The sequence below is a fragment of the Cyanistes caeruleus genome, chromosome 3 (genome assembly GCF_971803275.1).
Source record: "Cyanistes caeruleus chromosome 3, bCyaCae1.hap1.1, whole genome shotgun sequence".
NCBI classification, from domain to species: Eukaryota; Metazoa; Chordata; class Aves; order Passeriformes; family Paridae; genus Cyanistes; species Cyanistes caeruleus.
The window spans coordinates 84668200-84695856 of record NC_141703.1 but is presented as its reverse complement, the minus strand read 5'-3'; the positions used below and the strand labels follow the sequence as shown (position 1 = coordinate 84695856).

Sequence of the window (27657 nt, the reverse complement as noted above, 5' to 3'; positions counted from 1 at the left end):
GAAACACCGCAAAGTGTGCTACAACAGTGTGGCTGAATTAATGCCTCACTTATTAATTACATGTATTTTTTTAAGTAGAAATGGGCCACTTGAAGAAGGCAGGATGTCAGACTATAGATTGTTTTCACATGGAAAATTTACTGGAAGTTCCTACTGTTCACTCTGCTGACTTTATCTGAGCATATTTTATATTGCAGTCAAATCAATAAAGCAAGATCGTGCTTAAAAAATCACATGTCAAAGCTTCACAGTTCACATGCTCTCAGCATGACTGGGGAAAAAACATCTCAGGCATTTTCAACTGCTCTGTGGAAGCAGAGGTCCTCCATAAGGAGTCCTCCATAAGGAGCAGCAACTATCTGAGGTGAAGGAGTGCGGCTGTCCTGATGTCAAAGGAGTAAAGCCCATATGCCTCAAATGCACCATCTCTGAGTGTGAGAGCATTCTTACCTTCTCCAAGTAGGTGTAGCTCCATGATTTACCATCAGCAAAGATTCTGGACGTAATTCTACCAGACTGATCGTATTCCATCCTTTGTGACATCGTGCCCCTCTGAATGCCTGCAATGTGTCCTCCTGGGGAATAGGTGACATTGACCCCGTTCAGTCTGCTGCTGGGTGACCAGAGACTGGGCCTCCCCGCCTGGTCGTAGAGGATGCGGAGTGTGAACTTGCGGTGGTCATCATAGATTTTCTCAGTCCTTGTCACACGATCAAAGTCAAGGGACAACAGGTTTCTGTTGTGAACCTACAGGAAAAAGAGGGAGAATTAGGAAGCTGGAAACAGTTCAGGTTAGAAAGACTAGCCTTGTTTCACCAAATACCGCTTTACACCGCACTGAAGAGTATCAAGCTGATCACTGCCGCTGGATAAGACACAATTTTTAAAGCAAGGAGTTGTCCTAACATTGCTTTTATTGATTTCAGTGAGGAGAGAGGCAGAAGTATGGTACTTAAGAAACATCACCACAGTGAAGGAATATTGCTCATATCCCAAATCTAGGTTTAGGACTGCTACAGCAGATATGACCTACAGAACACAGAATGACAGCTTGTTGCAAGCAATATTTCCAAGACATTCTACTTATCAAACCTAGAATATTGAGTCTTGCTTTGATGAGTTTCAAAAAACACTTGTAGAAAAGAGATGCATGTTGTACCAAAATAGCAGAAATCTGTTTTTCTCTGAGTTTACTGAATATAATGCAGGCACTGGAGGTTAAGCCTTTCCCTTGATATGAAATATGGAGGCTTTAACTACACAGAACAGCGACTTCCCTATAAGAGCTGGAGCTTCAACTTCATTGTCCCAGGGTTATTCAGAGTGGCATAATTATACTCTAATCTTTGGAAATGCAGAGGCACTGAAGGTAAGCAAAGGTATCTACTTCAAAGGCAAGAACAGGAATACATTTTGACTCTGGGATTGCAGTGCACAGCAGTACAAAAAGGAGTTGATAATACAACTCGTGTTTAGCCACGTGTACAAGGAGACTTACAAAGCCACACCACCACAGCGGCAAAGTACTGGTTTGAAAGCAAGGAGGAAAACCACTATTCCCAGTATGAGCTTGTCAGTGATGATAGCTCTTTCTCCATCCCAACACTTCCAAATCTCTTTTAGCTAGTGAATATCTTCCTTCTGGAAGGATGTAGATTCTTTCTGGATGAATCTCAAACTCCAAAGGGCTGGCTTGATTTTCAGATCCCTTTGCAGCCCTTCAGCTACAGTCAGTAAACCAGAGTTTGCTGCTTGCTATGAGGTTTTCAGATCAAGTTAAAAACACTGCCCTATCCTGCTCTGGGTAACACTGACACTCCTGACTGGAAGTGTTAGAAAACATGCAGATATGGCACTTGAGGACATAGTTTAGTGGTGAATATGGTGGTGGTCTTTATTTTAGTTTGACTTGTAGGACTTTGCATGGTTGGGCTTGATGATCTTAGAGGTCTTTTTCAACCTAAACCATATCTGATTCTATAATTCTGTGAACTGAGCACCATTCTCTGCCCCTTCCAGCTTTGAGATTGGCCATTGCTCAATGGGCAAGGATTCATGATTAAATTCCTGCTGTATTTTTAGGGATGTGGGAGCATCTGAGAGCTAAACAGCAGGAGAAAGGATGGGGTTGAATCAACAGAGAAGAGGTTCCTCGGATCTGGAAGAACAGAAGAGGGAAAGACTGAATCACTGCAGTGCCTTTGTCTTGCATGGGCAGACATCTGTGCTGAAGACTAGAGAATGGAGACACCAGAAAGGCAGAATTCAAAAGAAGGTATCCCAGGAGCTGGGGAGAGAAGGAATTGTTGCCATGATGTAAGTGTGAGGATAATGTAAGAGAAGAGGCAAATGCAACAACAATTTTCAATTTATGAATAACAAGGGTAAAAGCTGGGTATGACTTGAGGGAAGAAACTTTGTAAAAAGGTAGACAATGCTCTAATTAAATATGTGTGAAATAGAGTGTAAATGTGCAATGGGAGAGAAGAAATCAGCCACTGTAACAGGGAAGCTGGGAAATAATTAAGAAGGCATCAAGACTCCTAAGTACAGATGCCATGTGTAACTAAGAAGAATTTGGTATCTCCTAGGTGCTTGCTGCTATGGAGAGAGAAACATGAGTGGCAAGTCCTTGCAAAAAAAAAAAAAAAAAAAAAAAAGAAAAGGAAAGCAGGGAGTAATAGCATCTCTGCCTCCCATATATTCACAGAGCAGCTCCATCCTGGCAGCTGCAGCTTCTTCTGCTCTAGGTCTTTGCCAAGAAAGCTGGAAAGAGCTTTTCTAGGGTGGAACAGTAATCCAGGCTGAATGAGGTTTCCTAAGAAGTATGTTAGCAGCAGTGCCATTCACTGGGCTGAAAGGACCAAACAGCAGGTCCCTGGATAGCTCTGTAAGCTCAGTCCAAATGTCTGTATCCCCTGACTGGTGCCATAAATTGTTCCACCCTCCCTATGCTCTGGCAAAAAATGTCTGTGCAACTACTTGGAACTAATCTCCCTTTTCCTGTTTTTTATTTTTTAATGATTTGTTTTTTTCTGCTCTCTTGGTATACTGTCTCTTTTATTTGAGAAGTGCTGCAGTGCTAACAGTAACCCCTCAAGGTGATAATGAAAGTGAACCCTACCCTGCCAGTAGCCTCTGAAGAGGGTCTAAATCTTTTTCATACTTGTTCAAGGGCATGCCTTGTATAGAAGTGAATTTTCTGCAGAAGAACTGACAGGGCTGCAGGATGCAGTTCAATAACTGTGTTTTATGGTGAACAGCTAAATAAGGTGCCATCCTCCATCCCAGACCTTACGCTAGAATGGAGTCTGAAAACCTCCTGCAAAAAGGTTTTGCCCCTCAGAGTGTTTGACAAGGCTTGTGATCAGCCCAGGATCAAGACAGGGTTAATTTAAATCCACAGTTCAGAGTGGATTTGACATTCCCTTTAAAATGTCTGAGACACTAAATTTAACCCCGAACTCACGTTCCACAGTACTTTATTCAATCCTTTAGCTTCCTCTGCAAAAAAAAAAAAAAAAGAGCATAAACACACTACCATCTCTGATTTCTCCAATACTTCCTTTGGCACTGCTTTAGCTGAAATGATAATTAAGCAACCTGCATTGATCTCCTTGGGAACACAAGAGCACAATAAAGGAGAGGATTCTCATGAAAACAGCCTGGCAACCTTCAGCAGAGTAGGGCAAAAAATACTCCTGTAATGAGAACTCCAGGAGCCAACAACATCCGTGTGATGAATGGCTGCCTACAAAGGAACTTCCCTGGCAAATTACTAAAAGTGTTGGAGTGGCCATAGCCAGACCTCAACGTCTTACAGAAATTGTGGAGATCATCTTGGACCATCTTTATTAGTCAGCATACCAGGAATGGTAAGCACCATATCCCACTCTGGTCATGTCAGCTCTGGGGATTTCTGGGATACTAGGTCTTGATGTCACCATTAACCTGCTGCCAATGTCTTGAGGAAAAAAAAAGTGACTTATGACAGGAGTTACCACGGTTAAATAAATAAAAGAACTGAGACAACAGCTCTGTCTCTTTTTGCTGTCCTATTTGCTCTATTGTCAGAGATTATTATCCTTCTATTTTGAAAAACTCAAGTTCTTTTAATTAAAAAAAAAAAAACGAAAAAGGGGAAGAGTCCTGTTCCTTGAAGCAGGATTTACCTAATGCTCACTCTGCAAATGGAATCTATTGCTGCTGTTGGCCAGGGATAGGTGGAATTCACAGCCAGCCAGTCTGCAGAGATACCTCACTGCTGGATGGGTGGATAGAGCACCACAAATTTTCATGAGGTGTGTGGGATGGCAAAAGTGAAAGGGGCTGCTTTAACATATTTGTGCTGCTTTACAGCTGCCTGGCCAAGTACAGAGCCAGGTCAGCACTGGTGGAATAGGGAAAAAAATATCAGGTCTATCCCCTTTCCCTTCATCCATGCACAAGTCTCTGCTGTGTGCATTATCCATGCAATAAGGAACCATGTATTGTATTATTTCTTAGGGAGGGTCAGGGAAGCAGCTGTGAAAGTGGCCTCATTGTTCTGGGATCTGGCTGAGCTCATGGCAACAGGTTGCCACTCCCCAAGCACACCATGGAGGAAGAGGCACAATGCATACAAAGTGAATCCTTGTGATGACAGCAGAAAGGATCACTCTTTTACAGGTCTAGATCCTGCTGTCCTCACTTCAAAGGCTTCATGGAGTGATGCTGGAGCCTCTTTGGGATGCTCTTTCCTCATGGAGCACCATGTCTTTGCTGCTGTCTCATGTGAGCCGTGGGGTGAGGGGAGAGGGAAAGTAGTAACTTAGTCACATATAGCAGAAAACGGTAATATTTCCCAAAATGAACAAAAACATGTTGAATTTAACTTTCCTAAGTTTCTCTCCTGCCAGGGAAAGCAGCAATTATTGGTGTGAGGGAAGAGGGGAACATCACACAGAGAGTATGTTAAATGTTGTGCAATCCCCAGGGAGGCAATTAGCACCTTGCAGGTTTTTGTCTAAGGGGTGCAGATGCTGCCATGTACACACAGACACAGAGCTTAAAATGTCTTGTACACCCTCAACTACTTTGAATCTCTGAACACAGCAGTAATTGAGTCCTTTGACCATGTAAGATGAACTTCTGCTTCACTAGAAGGGCCCTGACAGGCTCAAAATGTGAATAAATGCTAACAGATTTATAAGGATACCAACAACTAGCCTGAAATTTTGCAAGAGTTTTTCCAACTGTATTACAGTTTTTCCAACTGTAGTACAATATAAAACACAGACACATTCTGTGTTTGAATCTACTGCAAAAATTTTGGGAGACAAAATTTACACAGGCAGCTGAGCAGTGCCTAAATGATTGGAAACTGTTTAGAACACCAAATAGCTGTGACACAGATGTAGATTTCAGAAGGCCATCTCTTTTCAGGAAAAGGCCTTTCTGAAAATTTCATCAGTAATTGAAATGAAATGAAATGAAATGAATAAAATAAAATAAAATAACCCCCCCAACATAAACCCAACAAAAAAAGCATGATGACAACTGATCTGCAGATACACAGCAGTTCACACTGAAAGAGCAGCTTCAGCTTTCATTACTGCTTGCATTTTTTCTCCTGGTAACAAAAAATGAGGCTATTGACACATGGGGAAAAGGACAGAGGCTGGGGTGGAGAGATTGAAGAGAAATACTTGACAAGTGTGAGCGAGGAGAGACGGCAGAAATCACACCAAAGTGGCAGGGGTCATGCAGCAGGGAATAGGGAGAGGTGAAGAGCAAGGACTGGGAAACACATATCCTGAAACCAGAGCATTGATATTTACTGCCAAGCTTAGGTGTGAATAAATAGCTGCAGTCCTTTTGCTGTGGTGGCATTACACAGCACTAAGCATTTTTCTCAGATGGTCTGAATTTGCCAGGTGCTGAGCAGCTTCCCAGGAACCGTTCATCAGCCTGTGACTCTGAGACTAGCAAGGTGCGGGGTGAGTGCACAGGACTTGCTATTACAAGTTCTCAGCTTTGCCAGCAGTTAGCAGATGAATTACAGCTTATTGGGCAAGATCTTTAAACACCTTGACAAGTATGAGGTGCATTGTGCGGAACAATGTTTTCAAAACACATCAGTCTCAAGCACAGAAAAGTCTGGGCACTCCTGGAGGGAGAATACTGTCAGGCTGGAGCTGCTTGTAACACTTCAGGGAACAATAGCAATTGTGGTGCAATGTTTTGTGAGCCCAGTTCTTCAACAGGTTCAACAGATTAGCAATTTCAGGAATACAGAGTTTTTTTCTGGGGTTTCCCAATGAATGGTATTCATAGAATTATTAATGGTTTGGGTTGGAAGGGATCTTGAAGTTCGCTTAGTTCCAAGCCCCCCTGCCATGTGCAGGGACACCTTCCACTAGACCAGGATTCTCAGAGCCTCATCCAGCCTGGCCTTGAACACTGCCAGGGATGGGGCAGCCACATCACCCCTGGGTGGCCTCTGCCAGTGTCTCACCACCCTCACAGTAAAGAATTTCTTCCTAATACCTAATCCGAACCCTCTATTTTTCAGTTTGAATTCATTCCCCCTTGCCCTACAAATCTATGCCCTTGTCCTAAGTCCCTCTTCAGCTCTCTTGGAGCTTCTTTAGGTAATGGAAGGTACTCTAAGGTCTCCCTGGAGCCTTCTTTTCTTCAGGCTGAACAACCCCAGCTCTCTCAGCCTGTCCTGATATGCTTAGAAAGCTTTCAGTGCTCTGCTCTATCACTGCCAGAAGCACAGATAGAAAACACCTGCACTAACTGGTGTGGTATTTTATAGTTATGACTGTTCCTGGCTTTTTTTAACAGCCTGAGATGATGGCTAAACCTTTGGTGTCTGATGGGAAGTCACACATTCCCAGTGATGCAGAGGACTGGTAGGGAGATCAGCAGTAGTGGTATGTTGATGGCTAAAGGAACAGCAGCACATAGGGACACATAATGCTATACTCCAGTCATAAATGTTTTGTCACTGAGGGTGAACAGCCAATTCTCTGTCCTGCAGCTCCATCCCTATTGCAGACATTACAGATCATACCCATCCCTTTCTGCCATGATACTGGGACTGATGAGATGGGAAGTGGAGGCCAAAATTGCTCGTGGTTCTCACTTACCCTCAGCCGACGTCCAAAGACGGTAACCTGCCCTCTCGCTTGCTCCTTCCTCTGCCTCCACTCCACAAGGTTGAGGCCGTTGTCGATGGGCAGGGTGACATTCCTCTTCCCCACCGTGGGGTTGACGGTGCCAGCCAGCAGATGTGGCTCAGTCTGCAGGGCCACCTCCATGCCATTGGCAAGAATCAGTCTGAGGGAGCCATCAGCCCCGATGTAGTAGCTGTTTCGGACTTGGTCTGAAGACAGAAAAGAGTTCTTTGCTGATCTTTGAGGATACAGCTCCAGCTCCTCATTTGCTCCCTCACCTAGGCTGCATCAGCATTTCAGATGGCTGTAACCAAATGCATTGGTCCCACTCAATGGGAACAAAACATTGGATTAATCAGGGAAAGCAAACATGGACAATTGCTTTTTCATTCTGATGAGGTTTGGCACCTCATATTCCTGCAGGAAGTCTTGCACAGGTTAAGAAAGTGAAAAAACTGTGTAATACCTTACCAAAGGATGCAGGTTCAAACCTCTTCCTCTAGGCTGAAACACTGTGTGGTGAGATATTTGTTTTAAATCAGTCTGACTGAAAACTTTCCATGCTTTTATATCCTAAAGATCTTAATTTCACAACAGTATATGAGAAAGTGGAGCCACCTACTTTCCTCAGCTCATTCACTGTCTCACAAGTGACAGGAAATTGCACAGCAAGTTAATGCTAACCAGTTCCCCAAACAACAGCCAAATCCTTTCCCTTGAGAAAGCTTTCAGGAGGCAACTGAAGTCCTCATGTTTGGAGAGAAAGCAGAGGCATTAAGCTCCCACACTTCTCTATACATCTGGCCTCCACTAGCTCTTGAAAGATCAGATTTTGAGGCCAATATTTGGGAATTCGGGAGTTGAACAGAAGAGCAATCTCTCTTCTACATCCTTCAGGAATAAGGCAGGCTGAAAGCTCATCCTTTGAATCTCCAGCTGGCATTTATCTCCACAGAGAGTAGCTCATGAAGGGTAAGAAAGCATGAGACTTACTCACTGCAAAATGGCTTTAAAGACTTATTATACAAACACTGCCTTATCTGAAGCTCCTCAAAAGCTGGAAAATATTACAATTTCTGTCTCTCAGGCTGCCATAAACTCTTAATTGTGAATAAAAACACCCACTGAATTCCCATTAAGTGTTTTTCCTTTCTGAGGCAAGCTGGGTTTTGTTCACTAGTTGCTCTGCCATAGCTCAGCAGGAAACAAAATCACAGTGAAATTACCATTTCTTGTCCCCAAGAAGATCAGCAAAGAGCACAGTTTGGTATAGTTAGGGAAGGAAATGTGGCACCAACTGGTCCTTTTTTATGCAGGTCTCATCCTGCTCCTGTGGTAGCCAGATGGAGTTCTCCCACAGAGATCTCAGGAGAACCACTGCTCAACTTTACAGGAGTGACAGTGAAACCACCGGCACACAGAATTTTGCCAAAAACATACAGCAGTGATCCACAATGCAGATCCAAGTATTCCAGCTCTACCATTGAGTATGTAAGCTGATGGTCTGACATAGACCCCAGCCAGATAAAAACCCCTCCACACTTGAGTCTGAAAATGGAGAGAAGGTCCAGCCAGCCAGCAGCCACACCTTTCTTAGATGCTTGGTTTGATGCTAAAGTATTAGGAAATGTGCTTTAAATCAAATCAGTGAAATATCCCTGAATAGTGGATATATTCCTCCCTCTTTTTTCCTTCACTGGGAAGCAGAGGAAGGCTTGAAGGTTTACATGAAAATTAGACACATGATGTTCCCTTCGTGTTACATAAGCAACACAGAAGGGTTATTGTCACCTGTGCTGTGGTACAGTGTGGGGAATGTAAATCCTCTACTTTCAACATTTTCCCAAAAGAAGACTCTTCCCTGGCTCTGGCAGGCATTTCTCAAGGGCTACATAAAATACATGGGCCATTGGAAGCTGTATTTTAGGCTGCTTTGGCTCTAGGGCTCTACTGCCCTACTTTGGCATTGAACAAATGCTCACTTTGTCACTAGTCCAGAAGACAAAATCCCACTGGAGTGCTGATGTGCCTGTTGTAGAAGCTCCTAAATCCATCCTATAGGAATTTGCAATCTTCTGAAAATGCCTTCTCAGATCTTACCTGTTCACAGTGTGGTCCAAGTTTCCTGAAAGGTTACCAAGAATTTGGTTTACCAAGCCACTTCTTCTGCAGCATTATCCATATCTTTGTTTTAAGTGAGTTTGTTCAGATCCAAACAGTTTCATAATTTTATACCTCTGAAGATAGTTAAGCTGTTTATAATTCTGCATGTTCTAATGGCCACAATGTCCCTGTGCTGGAGGGCAGAACAATGACAGAATTGACTGTGGTACCATTATGTAACTGTGCCTTCAGCACTGAGTGTATGAATCACACCACAGTCAATTTTGTCACTAAGAGCCCCCAACAGTGGGCTCTATTGCTTAATTAGGCTCTTGAGGTGAACCCAACCTCATGTCTGTGCAGTTGCCACACATCTTAATGCGAGTGAGTGAGATGGGGTGGAGAAGGTTGCATCTGCCTTACAGGCTGAAGTAAAGAATAAGAAAGTCATGGTATTTCCCTACAGGAATATGGGGACAGCCTGAGGGGACTGGAACTCTCTCAGCTGCTCTCTCCAGAAGGGTAAAAACAGTGTTTCAGGCATAGCAGACACTTTCTTTTAGGGAAGGTTAGTATTGTTACAGGGAGGGAAAAGGAAATTGTATCCCAGAGACGTGGGAATAAATGCCACTCTGGAATATGCCTGCCCCACTTGGAGCAGCTCGCTCCTCACGAGGAGGAAAGATGCTTCACTCCCCGTTGTAATCAATCACAGAGTGAAGAAAATCTGGGGAGTAAAGAAAGCAGAGTCTGAAAGTTCCATCCCTCCTTCCAAGCCCCAGGGAACAGGTGCGATAGCACATCCTGATCCTAAGGAGGTTTCAGCTTTCAGAACCCAGAGAGCCAGGCTGGCACTGTTTGTGCAGTACAGGTTCTGCCACTACCAGCATGTCAGCACAGTGTTCCCCTGCTATTTATTCCTCTTTTATTTCCCACTTCATTTCCTTTTCCTCTACCTAATCAGTCCTCTGCTTTCCACCTTCCTACCACAGGCACAACCCTGCTCATTTCCCACAGTCACAAACTGGTCCCACCAGTCCTACCCTACCTGTCAACTTCTCCTTTGTGCCTCTCCACACCACTTCTTAGCTCAAACACAGATCTTTTGGGCACAGGGATGGTCATTTTTCTGGATGCTTCCTTGTGAATGTTTGAAACACCAGTGAACAAAGAACCAGATCTCCAGCAACCAGCTGGAAGCCTGTTCCAAGAGGAGAGCAACTGCTAAGTCAGAAGCCATTAAGAGACTGAAGCAAAGGGGTTGGCTCGAAGTGTGGCTTGATTTATGCAACCCTTTTAGTTACAACAATAATGGTAATGATGACGGAGGACTGTACTGCACGAACCTGCACAGCGAGGGGACTGGCTGGGAACAGAGCAGAAAAACAGCTGCAGAGTATCCACTGTGCTAGGGAATGAGGCTAAGTAGGTGCGAGTGTGTGTCTTTACCAGCATGTGGGGAGCTCTGTGGCACTGAGAATGCAGGTGATTTTTGGTGCTGGGATTATCAAGACGATGCCTGTTTCCTGATGGATAATCCATTGTGTGCAGCTCGCTCAGGAGAGGGATGCTGGCCCAACTCACCTTGGAGTAGGGTGTAGAAGGCCCCTGATGCTGACAAATTGGTTGTTATTGTAACATCATCCTTGCTGGAGGTTTCCACCTGGACATGCACAGAGCTGTCAGTGTCACTGCGGAAGCTGCTCACTTGGCCAGTAGGGAAGGTGACGTTGGTCAGGCGGCCAAAGCTGTCGTATCTGAAAGAGACAATGTAATGAAGTCAACAGCATCAAATCAAAACAGGACAAATCATCCTATAAAGCACAGACCAATTCTTCAAGTCACCATCCAGATTTTTCACAGAGAAAAATGTCACTCTTTCAGACAGTCTTGACTTTTTTTTGCCTCATGAGAAGAAAATCACAGCTTTTAGCTGAAGAAAATGAAGTAAAGAATAGAAAATTATTAAATACCTATTATTGTGTTTTAACAATATTTTTCCAACACTCCTCACCTGCATTATGCTTCTTGTTTACAAAAGTAACTTTATTTCCCATCTACTATGCTGTTACTTACAGAAAAGCACTGGCCTGTGCATCCTGTGTAGCAGAACTAGGAATTTCTGAAGGCCACCAACTGATTTGTCTGGTTGTGTCCTGAGATGAGAAATTTATTTTAATTTTTTTTCCCTGTCTAATTTAAAAAAAACTAAACACTAAGGTAGCAGTGAGGACCAGATATGCCACATCAGGTAGAGAACTGTCCTTTGTGAACATGATGTAGAGTCCTGAGCACAGCTGAACACCCGTGTCTACCTTTTACTCTTCCTAGGACCATATGGAAGGACTGATTTAAAAGTGTAAAAAAGCAGACCACTTTTCACCCCTACTGTGTCCTTGGCTTTTCCAAAGAGGAATCAACATAAGCACCATCTGGGAAAGTTTCTGTGATGTGGACACCTACATACCAGAGCCCAGGTAAATTAAGCTTCATCTACACAGGCCCCACTGCAGTTAACGAGGTGGGGGAGTTATTTTTTGATAAAAAGAGAAACAGCCACTTGTGTCTAGAGCCCTCCTGAGTTAAGAGAGCAAACACATCATTATGCCTTCTGTCTGTGGCATTACAAAAAGGTTCACAGACCCAGAAGGTTGGCAAGGGACCTTTGCAGTGAGGTTATTGTAGTTGAAATGGAAGGCAATAGGGAGCTGGACCTTCTGATGAGATGGATGTTCAGGGAAGGGTTATTTAAATAGTTAGGGAGAAACAGAAAAAATCCAGCAAATCAATCAGGGATAAATGTTCGACTTTTTTTCAAGTCCTGCCCACAACTCTTTTAAGAATGATTTATATGAAACTAAGTAGATCATATTATGAAAATGCATCACTTGGGGATGCAAAGTAAATGGTAGGCAAGCAGAGAGGTCTTGTTCTCCTGTGCTACCCAGTGGTGAGTCTTTGAAGGAATGCAGTGTCCAGTGAAGGGCACCATTCCTCAGAATGACAAGGTGATGTAAATGATATATTAAGGATAACAAGCTTAGAAAACCTGATGTAAGAGGCAAAGCTGAAATAGAGTAATTTGGAAAAGGGGAAACAAGGAAGTAGGAAGACAACACCCCAACAATGGGTGTTCTGAAGACGATTATAATAAATTGTTTTTCATGTCTACTGAGGATATGACAGAAAGTAAATGGAAATGATGAAAATTCAGGCTAAAAGCTGTAGAACATTTTCAAGGCCCATGGTTGCTCCGAGCAGAGGAACAGATGGAGCACTGGAAACCCCACTGCCCAGCTCTTTTAAGAATAAGTTAGAGAAATGTCTTAGAAGGGATCTGGATACAGATGATCAAACCTTGGAGGGAGAAGATGGTTGAGGAGCTCTTGATGCTTTTCATTGGGACTACTCTGAGCCTCTGAGCTGGGGAATAAAAAAATACACCCCATCTAATAACAAAACCCAGAAACCAAACAAAAACCCAAGGAGAAAAGGGGAGTGGAGGGTGCGGTGGGGGGAGGGGAGGGTGGGGAAGGGCAGGGAAAAGGGAAGGAGAGGGGAGGGAAGGAGAGGGGAGGAGAGGAAACCACAAAGTACTCTTGAACTGCAACCAGTGAGAGACCCATGAGCAGTCACTGGAATGGCTCTACACTATATAAAAACAAAATTGTCTCCTCTTTCACTCTCATTTTTTCAGATTCAAACACAGTGCTGGTACTTCACTTTTGAAATATGGTGGTTTTATGTGAGGAAGGGCTGGTTGAAAAGATGATTTTTGCCCAAGTTTAATATTTAGGTTATAGTGACTAAGTGTGTGACCTCATTGCAAATCTCCCCAGCCCTCAGGTTTGGAGACACTATCACATGAGGCTTTTCTTGCCCACTGAGCAGAGGGGGAGGTAGTAAGATAGGAGAAAGAATTTGCCCTCCACAGTCAGACTATCAGTCACAGATTATCCAAGCCTTGCCCTTTCCCTCCAATATCCTGGCAATAAATCAGCCACTTGTAAAATGGAAAAGAAAGAATTAAAAAAAACAAACCAAGAAAAGGTTGAAAACAGGGCTGCATTGCAGGAGTTTGGCAGAGATCAGCTAAAGCTTTTCCAAGCAGCTAGCAGCACACAGCGTGGATCTGAACTGCATCTCCACGCAAGAGCCAGAACTAAAGTGCTCCCAGTACAAAACAATTTACTCCAGATTTGTGGCTGCCCTGTTTGCACTGAGACAAATGTGTTTTGCTTGTACTGTCTCCAGTCACCTGCACATCTTCCCCTAAACCAGCATGTGCATCTTAAATAGAAAACATCACAGGCAGTCTCTTTACCCCATCTGCTGAGACAAGACACAAGGGATACGATTTAGTCTCTCCCCTGAGCAGAAAAAACATTGTTATCACTGAAGCTTCTTCTACCACAACATCAATAGTCCTATATATATAAAACATTCTGAACTGTAAGCATAGAATCAAGTTTGCAAACATTCTGAAATTTTACTAAGATGAGTCTGAATTTGGCACCTCTGACTTGGTGGATTAGTAGGTGTGAGGGATTTATTCTATTGCTTTATTTAGATTTTAAAAATGAGCTGCTCCTAAAAGTAAACCTGATTCTTCTCCTAAAAAATCCAGATGTGCTGCACTGAAGTCTAACAGGAAGAGTTTGGTGTAACAGGAGTATAAAAGGAAGCAGGTCTACAGGTTAGGGAAAAAAGGAGTGCAAAAGCCAGGATGCAGGCAGAGAGCTTGTTCATGTAGTAAGTGCTGAGTCAATGTTCTGTGAGTCATAGCTTTTTATCCTAATTGAATGGCACCTAGAAAAATGCTGAGAGTCAGCACAAAACCTTTACTCCATGCAAGTCCTACTTATGTGCTCCAAAGAAAGCCTCAAAATCCCATGGATTTAACAGCCCCCAGCAACAGCAGACAGTCAACTCCTTATATTCATCAAATCACAGAAATATGAATTGGTTTGGGGTGGAAGGGACCTTTCAGATCATCTTGTTTCATCCACTTCACCATGGGCCAGGTCACCTTCCATAAGATCACACTGGCCGAGCCCCTTGGGCAACCTGTGCCCACACCCACAGCAAAGAATTTCTTTCTATCATCTACTCCAAAACCTATCCTCATTCAGTTTAAAACCATTTCCCCTTGTCTTAATGCAGCATGCTCTTATTAAAAGGCAAGTAGTGCCTTTTTAATAATATTTTTATAATATTCCTGGACGTCAAGCTTCTACCACCCTCACAAATGATTCTCCACTTCTGTTGGGCAAATAAATAATATTTGCAAATATGCAACTGGAGAAATAGGCCAGTAACCTCTGCTTGTACAAATTAGGTTAAAATGGCAAGAAAAAAAAGAATGAAAGAGTGTGATGGTGCCTAGACGTCTGTGCACACACTTTTCTTGTAAAGTCAAAATGACTAAATACAATACACTTAATTTACACGGTTACATTTTAACAGCTGTACAAAACTCACAGTACTTCATCAAGTGCAAGGACTTCCTTTTGGGACTTTGGATCCTAAGAAGCAAGGCTCCTTTTGGGCCAGAACAGTCTGGAATGATCTGCTGGAACAGGTTTAAGATGTCAGCAGAAGTACGTTAGACTTTTGGCACATCCTTAGTCACCCCATTAACCTCCTTCAGAAGGAACTAGGACCATCTGTGTTTTCTGCATGTGCAAGAGCTGCTGCACCTCTCTGCCCAGCAGCCAAACAGGGACCTGCCAAGGACTGTCTTTGGCGGGGACAGCTCACTGATTTACAGCTGCAAGGAGATGCTGCCTTACAAAGGCAGAAAAATGAGAAGGTAAGACAATTAGACTGTTCCCATTTTTATTATTATTTTTAACTGGTGACAGATGAAGTGTAAAATGCTCATGTCCAGACTAAAGCTCTTTTTAGCACTGTGGTGGCAATGCAAACTGAGGTGTGGGAAGTCCATTAGCATGAACGCACACAGTATTTTCTTCTTGGCAAGCAGTTCTTTTTCTCTTTTCTGTTTTTACTCAGAACTGGAGCATTTTTCCCTTTTTCCCGATTTAGCTCACACAACACATACCTGATATCATCTATCACATACCCACAGTCTCCCAGGGATGTGAAGACTTGCACATCCCAAAGAGATAATATGCTTAACAAGTTAAATGTGCTGGTTCCTTCCACCTCTGCTTTCTGCCCTATAAAAGCCCTTACAGGGCACACCTCAGCTTGGAGAGGAAGGCCAAGTGACTGGCTCTTATGTAGCTGCAGGTGTGCCCTGGTATTTGCAGTAACATAAATCTCTCCTAGTCACCTCATTTTGCAGCTAAGCTGCCTAGCCTGTTTTCACAGCATCGGGATTTAGGGCTGGGCCAGTTTTCATCACAGCCTAAGACTTCTGTGTTCTCCAAATGCTCTGAAAGCCCCAGAATTAAAGAAATACTGAAGCATGGGAGTGCACACAGCAGCCACTTGGAGCAATGAATCCATCACCTGCTAACACAGCTGCTGCCTCCCATTCAAACCTGCTGCAAAGCCTCAGCATTTACAATTACAGTGGCAATTATTAGGCCAGCAAAGGAAGCTGTTGCCATCTATTCCCAATTGGAAACGTATTTAGCTAAGGTTCAATGCACAGAATTAAAATGGTATTTGGTGCTTATGAGGTCTAATTGTTGGCTTGTAAACATTCAGAGCTTTCATTTATCACATTACCATTGTGTAGAGACCTGGACCTTGGGAATTAAAGAGCATCCTAAGTACCATCTATTCAGAAATCAATTTCTTGCCCGAGTTTCTGCATTTCCTCATTTTAGCTTCCTCACATTTCATCAGCCTTTTAAAACACAAGTCAAATAGATCAGAAAAAATTCACTATAATAATATTGCATTTAGTGCCAAAGTGTCTAAATGGACCTTGCAAACTATATTTTGCATGTAATTATACCAACGTGCACCCAGTGCCTCTTAACAAGCTCGCCTCATCCCAATTTTTCAAACAACATTAAACACAACATTAAAAATAAATCTATAACAGACAAACCGATGATACTCAAAAATGCATGAAGGCAAGTCCTCTCCCTAATGACCAAAGGCCAGGTTGTGGTCACAGTCTGCTAAATTTTCTGACTACCCAAAAAAGAAGAAGAAGATCTCTTTCTAGCTTTTATGATACTCATAACTCCCTTGGTTTTCAACTAAACTTTGCTATCAGGCATTCATTTCAGGGCAGGGCAGTAGCTCAAAATGTGACCTCACAACTTAGTGAGGGTACTGGAGAGCTGCTATTTTATCATGGCACTTACTGGAGTTTCACTGCAACTTTGTCAGAGGAAAAATAATGAGAATCTCATCATTTTATCATGTAGAAATTGTGGAACAAGTGGAACCAAGAAACCTTGCTAGAAGAGGGGGGAGGACAAAAGCCAAAGGTGTTTCTCATACTCTAGTCTGCTGCAGGAGTAGAACAAGACCCTCACTTGATCTACACTAAATCAAAGCCTGTAGAACTCTGAGTATGACCTGATAAATCACAGTCACACAGACCAGGGCATTGGCTTTGGCACCAAAAACTGCTGGTGCTGGGGTGGGACCTCTGCTGAGCCCTGGGGGTCACTGGGAAGCCATTCAAGGTCCTCCTGCATTCTCAGTCCAGCTGGCTCCTATTTTCCACCCATTACAGTGTGTGAGGTTTGGCAGAGTTTGGTTCTCTGCAAAGCAGTCTCCAGTGTTACGGGTCAAAGCTCCCCTTACCACTCATCTGAAGACCTGGCTCCATGAGACCCTTTGCCCTCCAGGCAGCTGTGAGCCACTTCTTGGGGAGTCTGTGAAAAGGTTTTGAATTTCTGGGCTTGGCTGGAGCAATGTGTAAGCATTTGAGTCTGTATGGGAGGAGGTGACCTTCAAAACTAATTGGACACACAAAGGATGTAAGTAAAAGAGCCTCATCTGGGCTAAATAATGCATAGAAGGTTTGACTTTGGCTCAGAGGGAAATTGAATTAATGTACAGTGATAACATCTCACTGAACTAATCAAGATAATTGCCGTATTCTTGATTTAAACAAATCCATTAATAAGAATTTCCGGATTCTGAAGCAGACAAACAGCAACTGCTAAGAAACTTTGTAAAGCCTGGTAGCAATTTTTTTCAGGTCAAGTTGAAAAGCACCAACAACAAAGCAGCAAGTAGTCACACAGCATCCTTTGACTGGAGGAGTTAACAAGAAGTAATTCCCTTAGCTGAGTTTCCAGACCAACTTCCTTTGCTGCTGATTATCACTGTCACCGTCACTAGTTCAACGGGAAGAAAAGTCCTTAATCCAGTTAAGCTCAGCTGCATTGCATTAACTGACATTAACTGACAGATAATGTCAAGCCCACTGCAGGGGCAGGAAAGGTCTATATAATGCTAAAACCCTCAAAACAGTCATAGACAGGTCTTTGGGAGCAGGCTAATTGCTGTAGAGACCTAAGTTTCACTCTTAAACAAAAAGGGAAACTGCATACCATTATACACTGAGTCTTACTCAGAGCTAAACCTGATAAAACAGGATTGTTAGAGCAGGTCTGGGTGTAGGATGTGTGAAAGGACAAGGTGTAAATGCTGTGAGTGAGTCTGCCACTGCTTGAAGCCATCACCTGCCTCTTTCCCCACAGAAATGAAGGGACAATGTGCCAGTCCACCATGAAGCCCTGGAGAACCTGGATTCCCTGGTGTGTCATGGAGACAGACCTCCAGTACTGCCCCAGTGTAACCTGCCTCCTTCCCTCCTTTCCAGAGTCACACCAATGTGCCCACATGCCAGACCTCTTTGCAGCCTTATGGTAAAGGCTAAGAAATGCCCTGGTAAGAACAGCACCTGGAGGAGAACCAGAGATGCTGACTATTTTGCTGGAACTAGATGTTCTTTAAGGCCCCTTCCAACCCAAGCCATACTATGATACCGTGATTCCATGATGAACACGTGTAGTGATGCCACTCTCACAACACCACTGCTCTGTCATGTTGGGTTTCTGATTTATGGTTCTTTGTAGGCAGTCAGGTGAAGCTAAATGTTTTTAGGATGTTATTCATGGGACCACTGATGCAGTGTAAACTTGCCAGCTGTATTTACATTACTCTTAACTTTTTAGGCAGCACTGTCCAGCTTGCCCTGGCCCACAAACAGCTATTGTGTTCTGTGAGAAACATGAAACTTTTCCTCAGAGTCAGATTTGATGCTTTTATTTCTTTTGCCATGAGCAAAATAGAAATATGAACTTTACCCTTCCCCTCAGTCAGGACTGGAAACTGCTTTGGAGCACCTTCCAGACACTCATGTTCATAGGAATTCTCTAAATCACTTAAACCTTCCCAGTGTACATTTCTGATGTTCTGATAGAGAAACCAATAACATGAAGGTAGAGAATGTTGATTTTATTTGGTTTACACCATCTTCTTCAGTTTCTTTGATAACAAGGAACTTAGACATCATCCTGCCATGCCTACACTCATCCCTGCAGCTTGTGTTTGAGTCATGCAAATCCTGTCTGTTGAGATTGTATTTTAAGAAAGGTATCAGAATCCTGATCTAAGATACCAAGAAATGGAGAATATACTGCTTTCATGGTTGGTCACTCTACCAGTTAGGTCATCTCAGCCTTACAAAATCACACTTTCTTGCCAACTTGAATTTCTCTAGCTTTGCTTTCCAGCCCCATACCATTCACAAGCCTTTCTCTGCTAAACTGAGAGTCCCTGTCTAGGTGAGAGCTTTGGCTGACATGTTGTGATCTGGACACTTCCCAGTCTCATTCATGTTGAGATAAATAGATCAAGTCTTTCTTGTTCTCCCCATGAATGTATTTTTGTAGAGTTTTTATGCCCAGCCTTCAATTTTCACTGTTCTTCATAAACTGCATTGGAGCTGACAATATTAGTCACATCAACACTGCACAGGGAAAACAATCAGCTTCCTACTAGCAACTACAAGTAGAATGTGATGAGTAAATGTATTAATTTAGTTTGTCCATCCAAGAAACAAGTTAGACAGATTTGCTGTGGAATCACGTGAGGATCCCACTGAAGACTTGATACCTTGCTGCAACTCTGAGAGTCAAGGCTCAGCCCACTTACATGTGTACCCTGGCACCAGACTGTAGAAGAATATATTTTGTTTAAATGGAACCTACTTTACCTAGCAATTGAAATATTTGACCCTTGTTTCCTATTCTAATTTTATCAGTGATTTTATATTCTTTCCCTGGTTACACATGCAAAACGTGGACAGAATCAATCCCTTTAATTCACTGATCTGCTTTCCAAGTCCGTAGTGGATAGGATAGGATAGGATGGGATGGGATGGGATGGAATAGGGTAGGATAGGATAGGATAGGATAGGATAGGATAGGATAGGATAGGATAGGATAGGATGAAAGAATAGTCTCCAATTCAAGCACAGAAGATTTAGGCTGAGCATATAAAAAAAGCTTTTAACAGTAACAATAATATAGGTAAATATATTGTTATCACTATTTATAAATAACTCAGATGACTGATAGGATCCATTTGACCAGACTGTAGCCATCTGCAATGTAAACATCTGAAGTATCTGAACTCATCATTCTCTACTACCTTTGCAGAGATAAACTTTCAGAATACAACTCTTCTCATCCTAAAGGAAATACCTGTCATAATTCATAAGAAATTCACCTTGAAGGGGCCTGTATCTCTCCACCTGCCTGTAAAGGGAGGTTGAAGTAACTAATTCAGATACAGACTTTTACCCTATAGTTTTATATAGTTGCATCAGAAACTGTCATGAACAGTTAAATAGAGATGAGTGATCACAGGTTTCAATGAGATATCTCTGAAGACACAGTCACAATTCTATATTCAGTGATGCTGTGCTATCATACAGTGCTGACTTGCTCTAGTCAAAATTTCCATAGTCCAGCCACTGGAGAATACTGTCTTCCATTAGCTCTAAAAAGCTTTCTTATGACTCTTCTGAAGTGCATAAAAGGACCAGAATGACGACTTTCACAAATGCTCTATTTTGCTGGACATCATAATGGATCACTGTTATAAATATATCTACAGAGCAAGTTGGTTTTGAGCTTCTGTCTCGTTTTATCTCCTTTATATTTTCAGTTGCACTTTAAAATAAAAGATTATGTTTGAGGTATAAATCTGACCATTATGAGCTGTATTGTTTAGTTTACTTCACTGTCTGGCTGCATCTGTTTTCAAGCACAGGAACTATTGGGTTCCTTGCAAAAAGAAAATACCTCCTTGATTTAGCACAATGGTCCTGACAATACAGCTGGCTTTCACTCTTGTGGAGAAAAAACTCCTCTTTTTCCTCCCTAAGGCCTTCCTCTAGCAAATTCAATGTAAGAGGTGGAGAGTATTAACTTGGATTCACTGAGGAATATTGCTACAGCAATTGCAAGCAGAACACTGAAGAAATGCTAATAACATTTCAAAAGATTCATCACAGAGTTTCCATCAGTTCTTTTCAAGGTAAGAGCTGAAGCAGTGAGTATTAAGCAAAAAAATTTGAAATTGGGCCTGGAACATTTTAAGGAGAGAACCAAATCAACCACGTATCAACACAAAGATATGTGGGTTTAACCAGCTTTCCTTTCCTGATTCCCTTTTTTTTTTTTTTAACAACTTTTTTGTTTGTCATCTTAAGAACTGTCTATTCTAGCCAAATTGGATTCGTACAATGGGTCTATTCTTACAGCAGTTGAATGCTTCCATATAACCATTCAAACCACATGGGAAATGTTGCATTTAAAGGAGCATAACAAGAGGTTACACTTTTAAATAAAAATTAAACTAAGGAAGAGGGAGGGGAAAGGGCTTTCAATAGCAGGATGAATCCTTCTAGGTGCTCTTCACTCAGTTATCTATCTTCTTCCTTTTTTATATCAGAAATGTGTTGTCTTCACAATATTTATAAGCAGGGAATTGCTAACAGTAGTACAGAAAAGAAGTACAAATATTCAAGATACTGGGTTTTTCAATGCATCCTGTCTTCTCTTTGCTTAAAACTCTTTGGGGATAGTCTTGAACAGTTCCAAGACTACTTTTAAAGCTTAGTGAGGCAAATTGCAACAGCAGGAATTGAGCAGTCCATTAATTACAGAATTGTTTCCAGAGCAAGCTCTCATTAGTCATTGCCAATTGTCATTCTACATCAGACATTTCAAACAGGCACAAAAACGACACTGCAGCATAGGAAGTAGGTGAAAAGCTGTGAAAAGAGAGGCTCTGATGGAACTTTCGTATTTCCAAGGCTTTCAAAGCCAAGAAAAACTTTCTGACACACAACCTAAATCTCCAGTCCTGACTACAGTTAAGGAGGACCAGGTGTCCAAATTACTGAGAAAAACTCAGCAGAAATTCTGTTTGACTCTTGACTTGGTAGAGGGAGCTTATTTAAGCTCTAATGCACTTACTGCCAATATCTAGTGTTTGAGTGAAATCTAATACTCTCTGTTCTGGCCATTTTATTTGGACAATAATTCTGATCAGGGAATTAAATTCTACCAACTTTGCATGGTTCAGAGAACACAGAATGAGGGCAGCAGCTCTAATATTCATAAAATACTTACTCATAAAATGTTGTCCAACCATTTTCATTGCTTTTAGTGGCAAGGAGACCAGAGTTGCCGTGGTAAGTCATCATGGCTACTTCATGCCCCTGTGTTGTTACACTTTTGAGTGCACTATTGGTACCAATTGTCACCCAGTAGACTTGGCCATCAGGCACCACCAGCCATAGGGGCATCCCTGTGGAATCTCTTCGGATATTGACTAAGTTGCCATTATTGTCAGTGATCAGGGTTATATCTCCATCTCCAGAATAAGTGAAATTGTAAAGATAATCTCCAGTGGTAAGGCTCTGAGTATACAGGTGCTTCCCACTGGTGTCAAACAAGTAGAGTTCCTGGTCTATGGGTGAGGATAACTCATACAGATTTTGCGTGTTGAGGAACGGTTTGTTTTTCCGAATGAAGCGGATTCGGATATTCCCCAGATCGGCGACGTACAGCTCCCCATCTGCACACACGGCGAGGGAGGATGGCGCGTTGAGCTTGGCGTCCTTGGCATAGCCGTCGTCCCCTGAGAAGCAGTCGCAATTGGCATCGTTCTTGCAGTCGCAGCTGCTCGGGGCGCCGGCGACCAGGGAGATCTCCCCGTTGGTGGTGACCTGTCTGATGCGGTTGATCTTCTTCTCGTCGGTCTCAGCGATGTACAGGACCCCGTTATGGGACACGGCCAGGGCGGTGGCAGACTCCAGCGTGGCGTGGATTGCCACCTTGCTGAGGAGAAAGTGATCCATGCCCGGCACCTGGCAGTGCATGGGCCTCCCCGCCACAATGCGCACTTGGTGGTTCTCAGAGATCTGCAGCACAACGTTATTGTCGAGGACGTAGAGGGAATTATCCATGGGATTCACGGCCAGATCTGTGGGCCATTCTAGACGAACCTTCATGGTAAAAAAACACAAGGGCATTTTATAGCAAGATATTTTTCTACTACATGATCATAATAATCAACCACAATGAGGATGGAATCAATGTGAATTAAAGGGGGAATGGGTGAAAAACCCCACAAGTAATTATTACTTGATAGGTGGCCATAGAGGGTATAACCTGCTGTGAGCGAGGGGGCTAAGCTCCTGGTCACTTGAAACAGTCACATGGGGACACCCATACTCTGCACTAGAACACTGGTGGGAACAGGATGACAGACAGAGGCAAACCATTCTATGATTCTCCCTCTCCTGTGCTTTTTGAATTGATGGAAGCTGGACCTTATAGCAGAGACCAGAGACTGTAAATTTTGCTGTGTGAAGTGCTATGAAATCAGACACACAAAACAGTGACTCTTTTACTAAAGGATTTTTCACACAAGTGGCTGAACTCCTCTTGGTAAATGAGAAGGAGGGATAGACACAAAACTGGCAGCTGGGCCAGCATGTGTGAATATCTAAGTTATAACCTATGGTTTTCTGCTTTATGCTTCAAAAATGCAGAATAGCAATTCACAGGAAATTCAGGCAATTTCAGTTCATGCAGTAGAATACTTGTGCCTTCACGGTGATTTTCACATTTTGTTTTAGCATAATGGAAAAATGGGTTCAGTAGTGGCACATCCCAGTACTACACTGATAATCCTCTAAAACAGTGACTGACAACACCACAAGTGAGTGAACACTAGAATGACTTCATTTCTAGCTCCACTTCTGCAATACACTCTTTCCAAGCGAGTCTTCTCTTTTAATTGCTAAACCTAAAAAATGTTTCCCAACAGAATTCAGAACTTTTTTTTTTGTAAAGAACTCAAACTTGTGCGTTTTTCTGGATTATATTATTTTATTTCAGGTTTATATAGAAAGAAAATCAGTGTTGTGCTGATGGGAACCTATCAGTTCCAGGATAGTTTCTTTGTTTTGAACCTTCTTTTCTCACCATCCATCTCAGTTGCTTCTCATTTGTCTGATGTAACGAAGTTTAGAGGAGTATTTTGTAACATTACTGGAAGGAGGAGCAGTGGATGTCAGCAGACTCAGATCCAGGAAACCATCTTGCACTGTGATTTTATTTAAAACTTCTTACTTGAAGGAGTAAGAAGAGACCAGGTAAGATCTACAGGAACACAGGAAATTCCTATTTTTGAGGCCTGTAGTTAAAACATCTCTGCTACAGCCATGCTTTATTTTGATGCTTCTATATGCCTTTTAAGCATTTTTTTAAGGGATCATATGTAAGGTATTTAGTTTATTGCATCTTCTAACACCTGGGTGCATGAGGCTTATTTTCATGGCTAAACAATTTGCTGAGCTCTGTCTACTCTGGTTCTCTGCTTGCAAAATCTCCTTCCTTTTCTCAGCTCCTGGCCTATTTTAACCCTTCTTGTAGTAAAACATTATAGCCTGTGGTTTTCTCTTTAATAATTCATGCCTCCATCCTTTCCAGTGGTCTTTAAGCTCTGCAGTTTTCAGTTAGCATCAAGAGCTGAGTTTATTCTGAACTGACAAGGGAATTTTCAATTTCTTAAAAACCATTCCTTGTCAACAGTGGCAGCTAAATATTTCATGTCCTCATGTCCCAGGGAGCCTCAGGGACCTGGCAGGAAAGACCCTTCTATCCGCTGTAAATGATGAAAAGCTGCTTCCCAAGCTGGCTTTTATTTTTTAATTAAGCTTGTATTCAGTATGTTTCTCTAGTACGGGACTGGTTAATCTGCCAGTCCCAGTACAGGTTAATCTGAAAGCAGTTCCTGTCATTTTATAAAAAGAAAAAGGAGTCTTCAGCTGATATATGTTCATCTCAGAAGTGTTTGAACATGACATTGGTTTACATAGGAGCTACATAACCTGGAAGTAAATAATTTTTAAAACCTGATTAAACAACAGTCTTGTGCTAATTGACCCTGAAATACACATAAAGAAGAAACTAAGTCTGTATGATGAGAAACATATTACAAGGTGGCCTTTAACCATCAAAATTTTGCCTCTACAGAAGGCAGAACAACTTTTAAAGTCATTATTTCAGCTTGTTCATAAATTACAGACAGTGGGAGCCAGTTGCAAGGAAGCAAGAATAATCTTTTCAAATTAGAGGGGAAAAAAACAAGAACAGATTCCATATGGGAGCATGGAAATTATCTAGGTAGTTAGGAAAAGGAAACCCCATTGATATCTATTGTGGCTGAATAACAGTACTTAGACCTCCAGCTATGATCTATATTTTCATAGGAGAGGACAACGTTCCTGCAGTCAGGCAAACAACAAGTGGCACAAAGGTTTCAAAGGACACTGCCCTAAACTGGCACACTTTGACAAGTTGGCCAGTGCCACAGAAAACTTAGTGCTGGGCTGTAACAGATTTCTTTTCTGCACCATCCAGCAGTAAAGCAATCATCAACATGAGATTTCTTTTTCTCTCTTCTTTTTTTCTCTCCACCTTGAAGCAGCAGGACTTAAAAGCCCAGCATGATGGTAGCTGCAACCAATTTGCAATCTGATGCAATTCAACATTCTTGTTTTCCTGCTGTTGCTAATTTTGGCACCACATCATCCAATCAGTATTTCCTATGTTAATTTGATTCAGGTCTAAAATTGTGCTGGGCCAAATTAGGGTGAGGGGAAGAAAAGAAAAAAACCTGTTATTAGCTAAGATGTTATAATGGAGCATGGCATATAGTCCATGGCATACAGTGAGACATGTGTGTAACAAAACCTGCCTTCCCAGGAATCTGTGTCTTCGCACTGACTGGGAACTCTGAAAGAAGTCAGTTCTGTAGCTGGGACACCTTTAAAAATCTCATCCCTGGAAATCTATGAGCTAGGACAGTCAAGTGTTTTCTTCTGTCTTTACAGGGTAATTCTTCCATGATCCGGCCAATTTTATACCATAAACTACGTAGAAATGCAACTCTCCTTGAGTCCTTACCTCTTTGCCAAACCTGCTGGGGAAGCACACAGACATGCAGATAAGGGTGAAGGTGTAGGCTCTATAAAAACCGAACCAAACCACTGTCCTACCTGAGAAATGTCCATAACAGAGTCACAGCTGAGAGGCCGAGCAGATGTCAAGTCATTGGAACCCAACACAGTTGAGATGATCCCATTCTGATCAATCCGCCTGATCATGGTGCCATCCACAAAGTAAATCAGCCCAAATTTGTCCACGGTGATGCCTGGGGAGGAACAAAGAAGGAGAGTCAAAGTGATGGCAGCCTGACATGAGGAGCAATATATTTTATGGCATTCCAAAGGGATGAGAGGATGTGGGAGTCCTGGTTATCGAGAGCTTTGAACTGGCATCATTCCATGGAAGGCATTTTCAAGTGGCACACAATGCAATGCAGAAATCCCAGCTTGCTTCTGGAAAAGGGCATGGCATTCGGTGAAATGCTGAAATGAAAAGGTTTTCTAATAACTGCCTGTCTTACATGTTCAGAACCCTGGTTTTATTGCTCATTGTATGAATGGTAAGCCATGCACGTAAAAATGTTACACTGATGAATCTTTCCAAAATGGCAATGAAAAAAGCCTGTGAAAGATCCATCAGGTCAATCAAATTCCAGATGGATAAATGAGAAAGGGTTTGCCCTAGGATAATCCTACTAATATACAGTGTTTCACCTGATTCTGAACTCTGCTAGTGATTAATTTCATTGTCTAAACCTCCTTTGTAGACATACTCCTGTGTCAGTGGATTTGAGGTCTGCTGACAGCAGTTACAGGCTGCTGATCTCATTTCTTGCCCTGCATATATGTGCCATTTCACCTTCCCCTAAGCACAATTTCTCAAGTATTTGTTATGTTAGCACAACCTCCTTTAATCCTCTTTATCCTAGGCTAGCTACCCTCTGCATCTTCCATCAGAGTGCTTTACACTTTCTAATTAGACCTCACAAAAGTCTATGAATGTGATCATTCTAATTTTACATATCAGAAAATTAACAGATAATGCAATTCTCACAAGGTCACAGAGAAAGGTCATGACTGAGGCAGGAATAAGAAGTTAGGGGATCTATTCACTTCTCCTTTGTGCAAGTATAAATTAAAATAACTCCACCGATACTAATAAAGTCATTCACCTCATCTGCCCTTCAAAGGCAGAATGTCAGTCATTATAATACTTGAGTGTGTTAAAGACACTAAAAGCTTGTAAAGAAACAGAAAAAGAATGTAGAGGCCTGTAACATCTTTTTCTATGCAAGTGAAAATTCTGCTTGAAATATATGAATATTAGAATCTTCCTGTTTGATTTCTTTTCCTTGCCAGGTTAACAATCACTTGGCATAAAGCAGACATCTGCACTGTGCATCTAAGCAAGTTTCTGAAGCTATTCCAATCAGTGGAGAGAGAAATCTACTTTGAGAGTGCAATTTGTATCACCCTAAAGCCCATATCCCTGAGAGATTATACAAATCCTGCTAGAAATACCTTTTCCTTCCATTTGACTATAAAAGGAGACTACAGCAAATATCTCTAAAGAAAACATTTATATTGTAGGCAGATTAAATTAGTGAGCTGAATCCTCACTAGCATGTCTCTTTGGTTGTCATCTTGGTGGCAGAAATGATGGAAATACTGTTTCAGATAGAAAGCTTTGAGAATGTTTTAGGAGTGATCAGATCTTGTGTTTTTCCAAAATGCTGTTCTGCAGCCAGATCCCCTTATTTGAAACACTTACCCACAGTCTCCATTGACTGTGAGCTCTGCTGTGAAGTGCAGATGCAGAAGTTCAAAGATCAAAAATTATAGATTTTCATAGAGCAGGGACTAATCCTCTGATTGCTTTGGCAACTAAAATCATGGCCTTCAGCCAGCACTGTAAGTATTGTGAGGGCTGGATGCCATGGAGGTAGGTGATACATGGAAAAACATAGCAGA

The 27657-nt window shown here is 42.2% G+C and overlaps 1 protein-coding gene and 1 long non-coding RNA gene across 8 annotated transcripts in view; one reads left to right on the top strand and one right to left on the bottom strand.

Moving 5' to 3' along the window:
- Nucleotides 1-27657, bottom strand: part of TENM4 (teneurin transmembrane protein 4) — a 1355518-nt gene that overhangs the window by 17165 nt on the left and 1310696 nt on the right. For all 5 annotated transcript variants that reach the window (XM_086882312.1, XM_086882314.1, XM_086882313.1 and 2 more), the window contains 5 exons: nucleotides 25798-25952; nucleotides 21857-22734; nucleotides 10851-11023; nucleotides 7137-7372; nucleotides 451-747 (listed from right to left, as the gene is read on the bottom strand). In XM_086882312.1, the coding sequence (XP_086738438.1) occupies nucleotides 451-747; nucleotides 7137-7372; nucleotides 10851-11023; nucleotides 21857-22734; nucleotides 25798-25952 (1739 nt within the window). The remainder of the gene's footprint in view (nucleotides 1-450; nucleotides 748-7136; nucleotides 7373-10850; nucleotides 11024-21856; nucleotides 22735-25797; nucleotides 25953-27657) is intronic.
- LOC147654294 (uncharacterized) lies at nucleotides 605-26195 on the top strand. 3 transcript variants are annotated; one of them, XR_015284885.1, is made up of 7 exons: nucleotides 702-791; nucleotides 2083-2316; nucleotides 3583-3875; nucleotides 11598-11743; nucleotides 13894-14018; nucleotides 17909-23889; nucleotides 25633-26195. It is a non-coding gene; the product is annotated as an uncharacterized LOC147654294 (long non-coding RNA). The 3 variants fall into 3 exon arrangements; XR_015284886.1 differs by lacking the exon at nucleotides 25633-26195 and adding an exon at nucleotides 14733-15078 and having other exon boundaries at nucleotides 17909-19088; XR_015284884.1 differs by lacking the exons at nucleotides 11598-11743; nucleotides 13894-14018; nucleotides 17909-23889; nucleotides 25633-26195 and having other exon boundaries at nucleotides 605-791; nucleotides 3583-4032.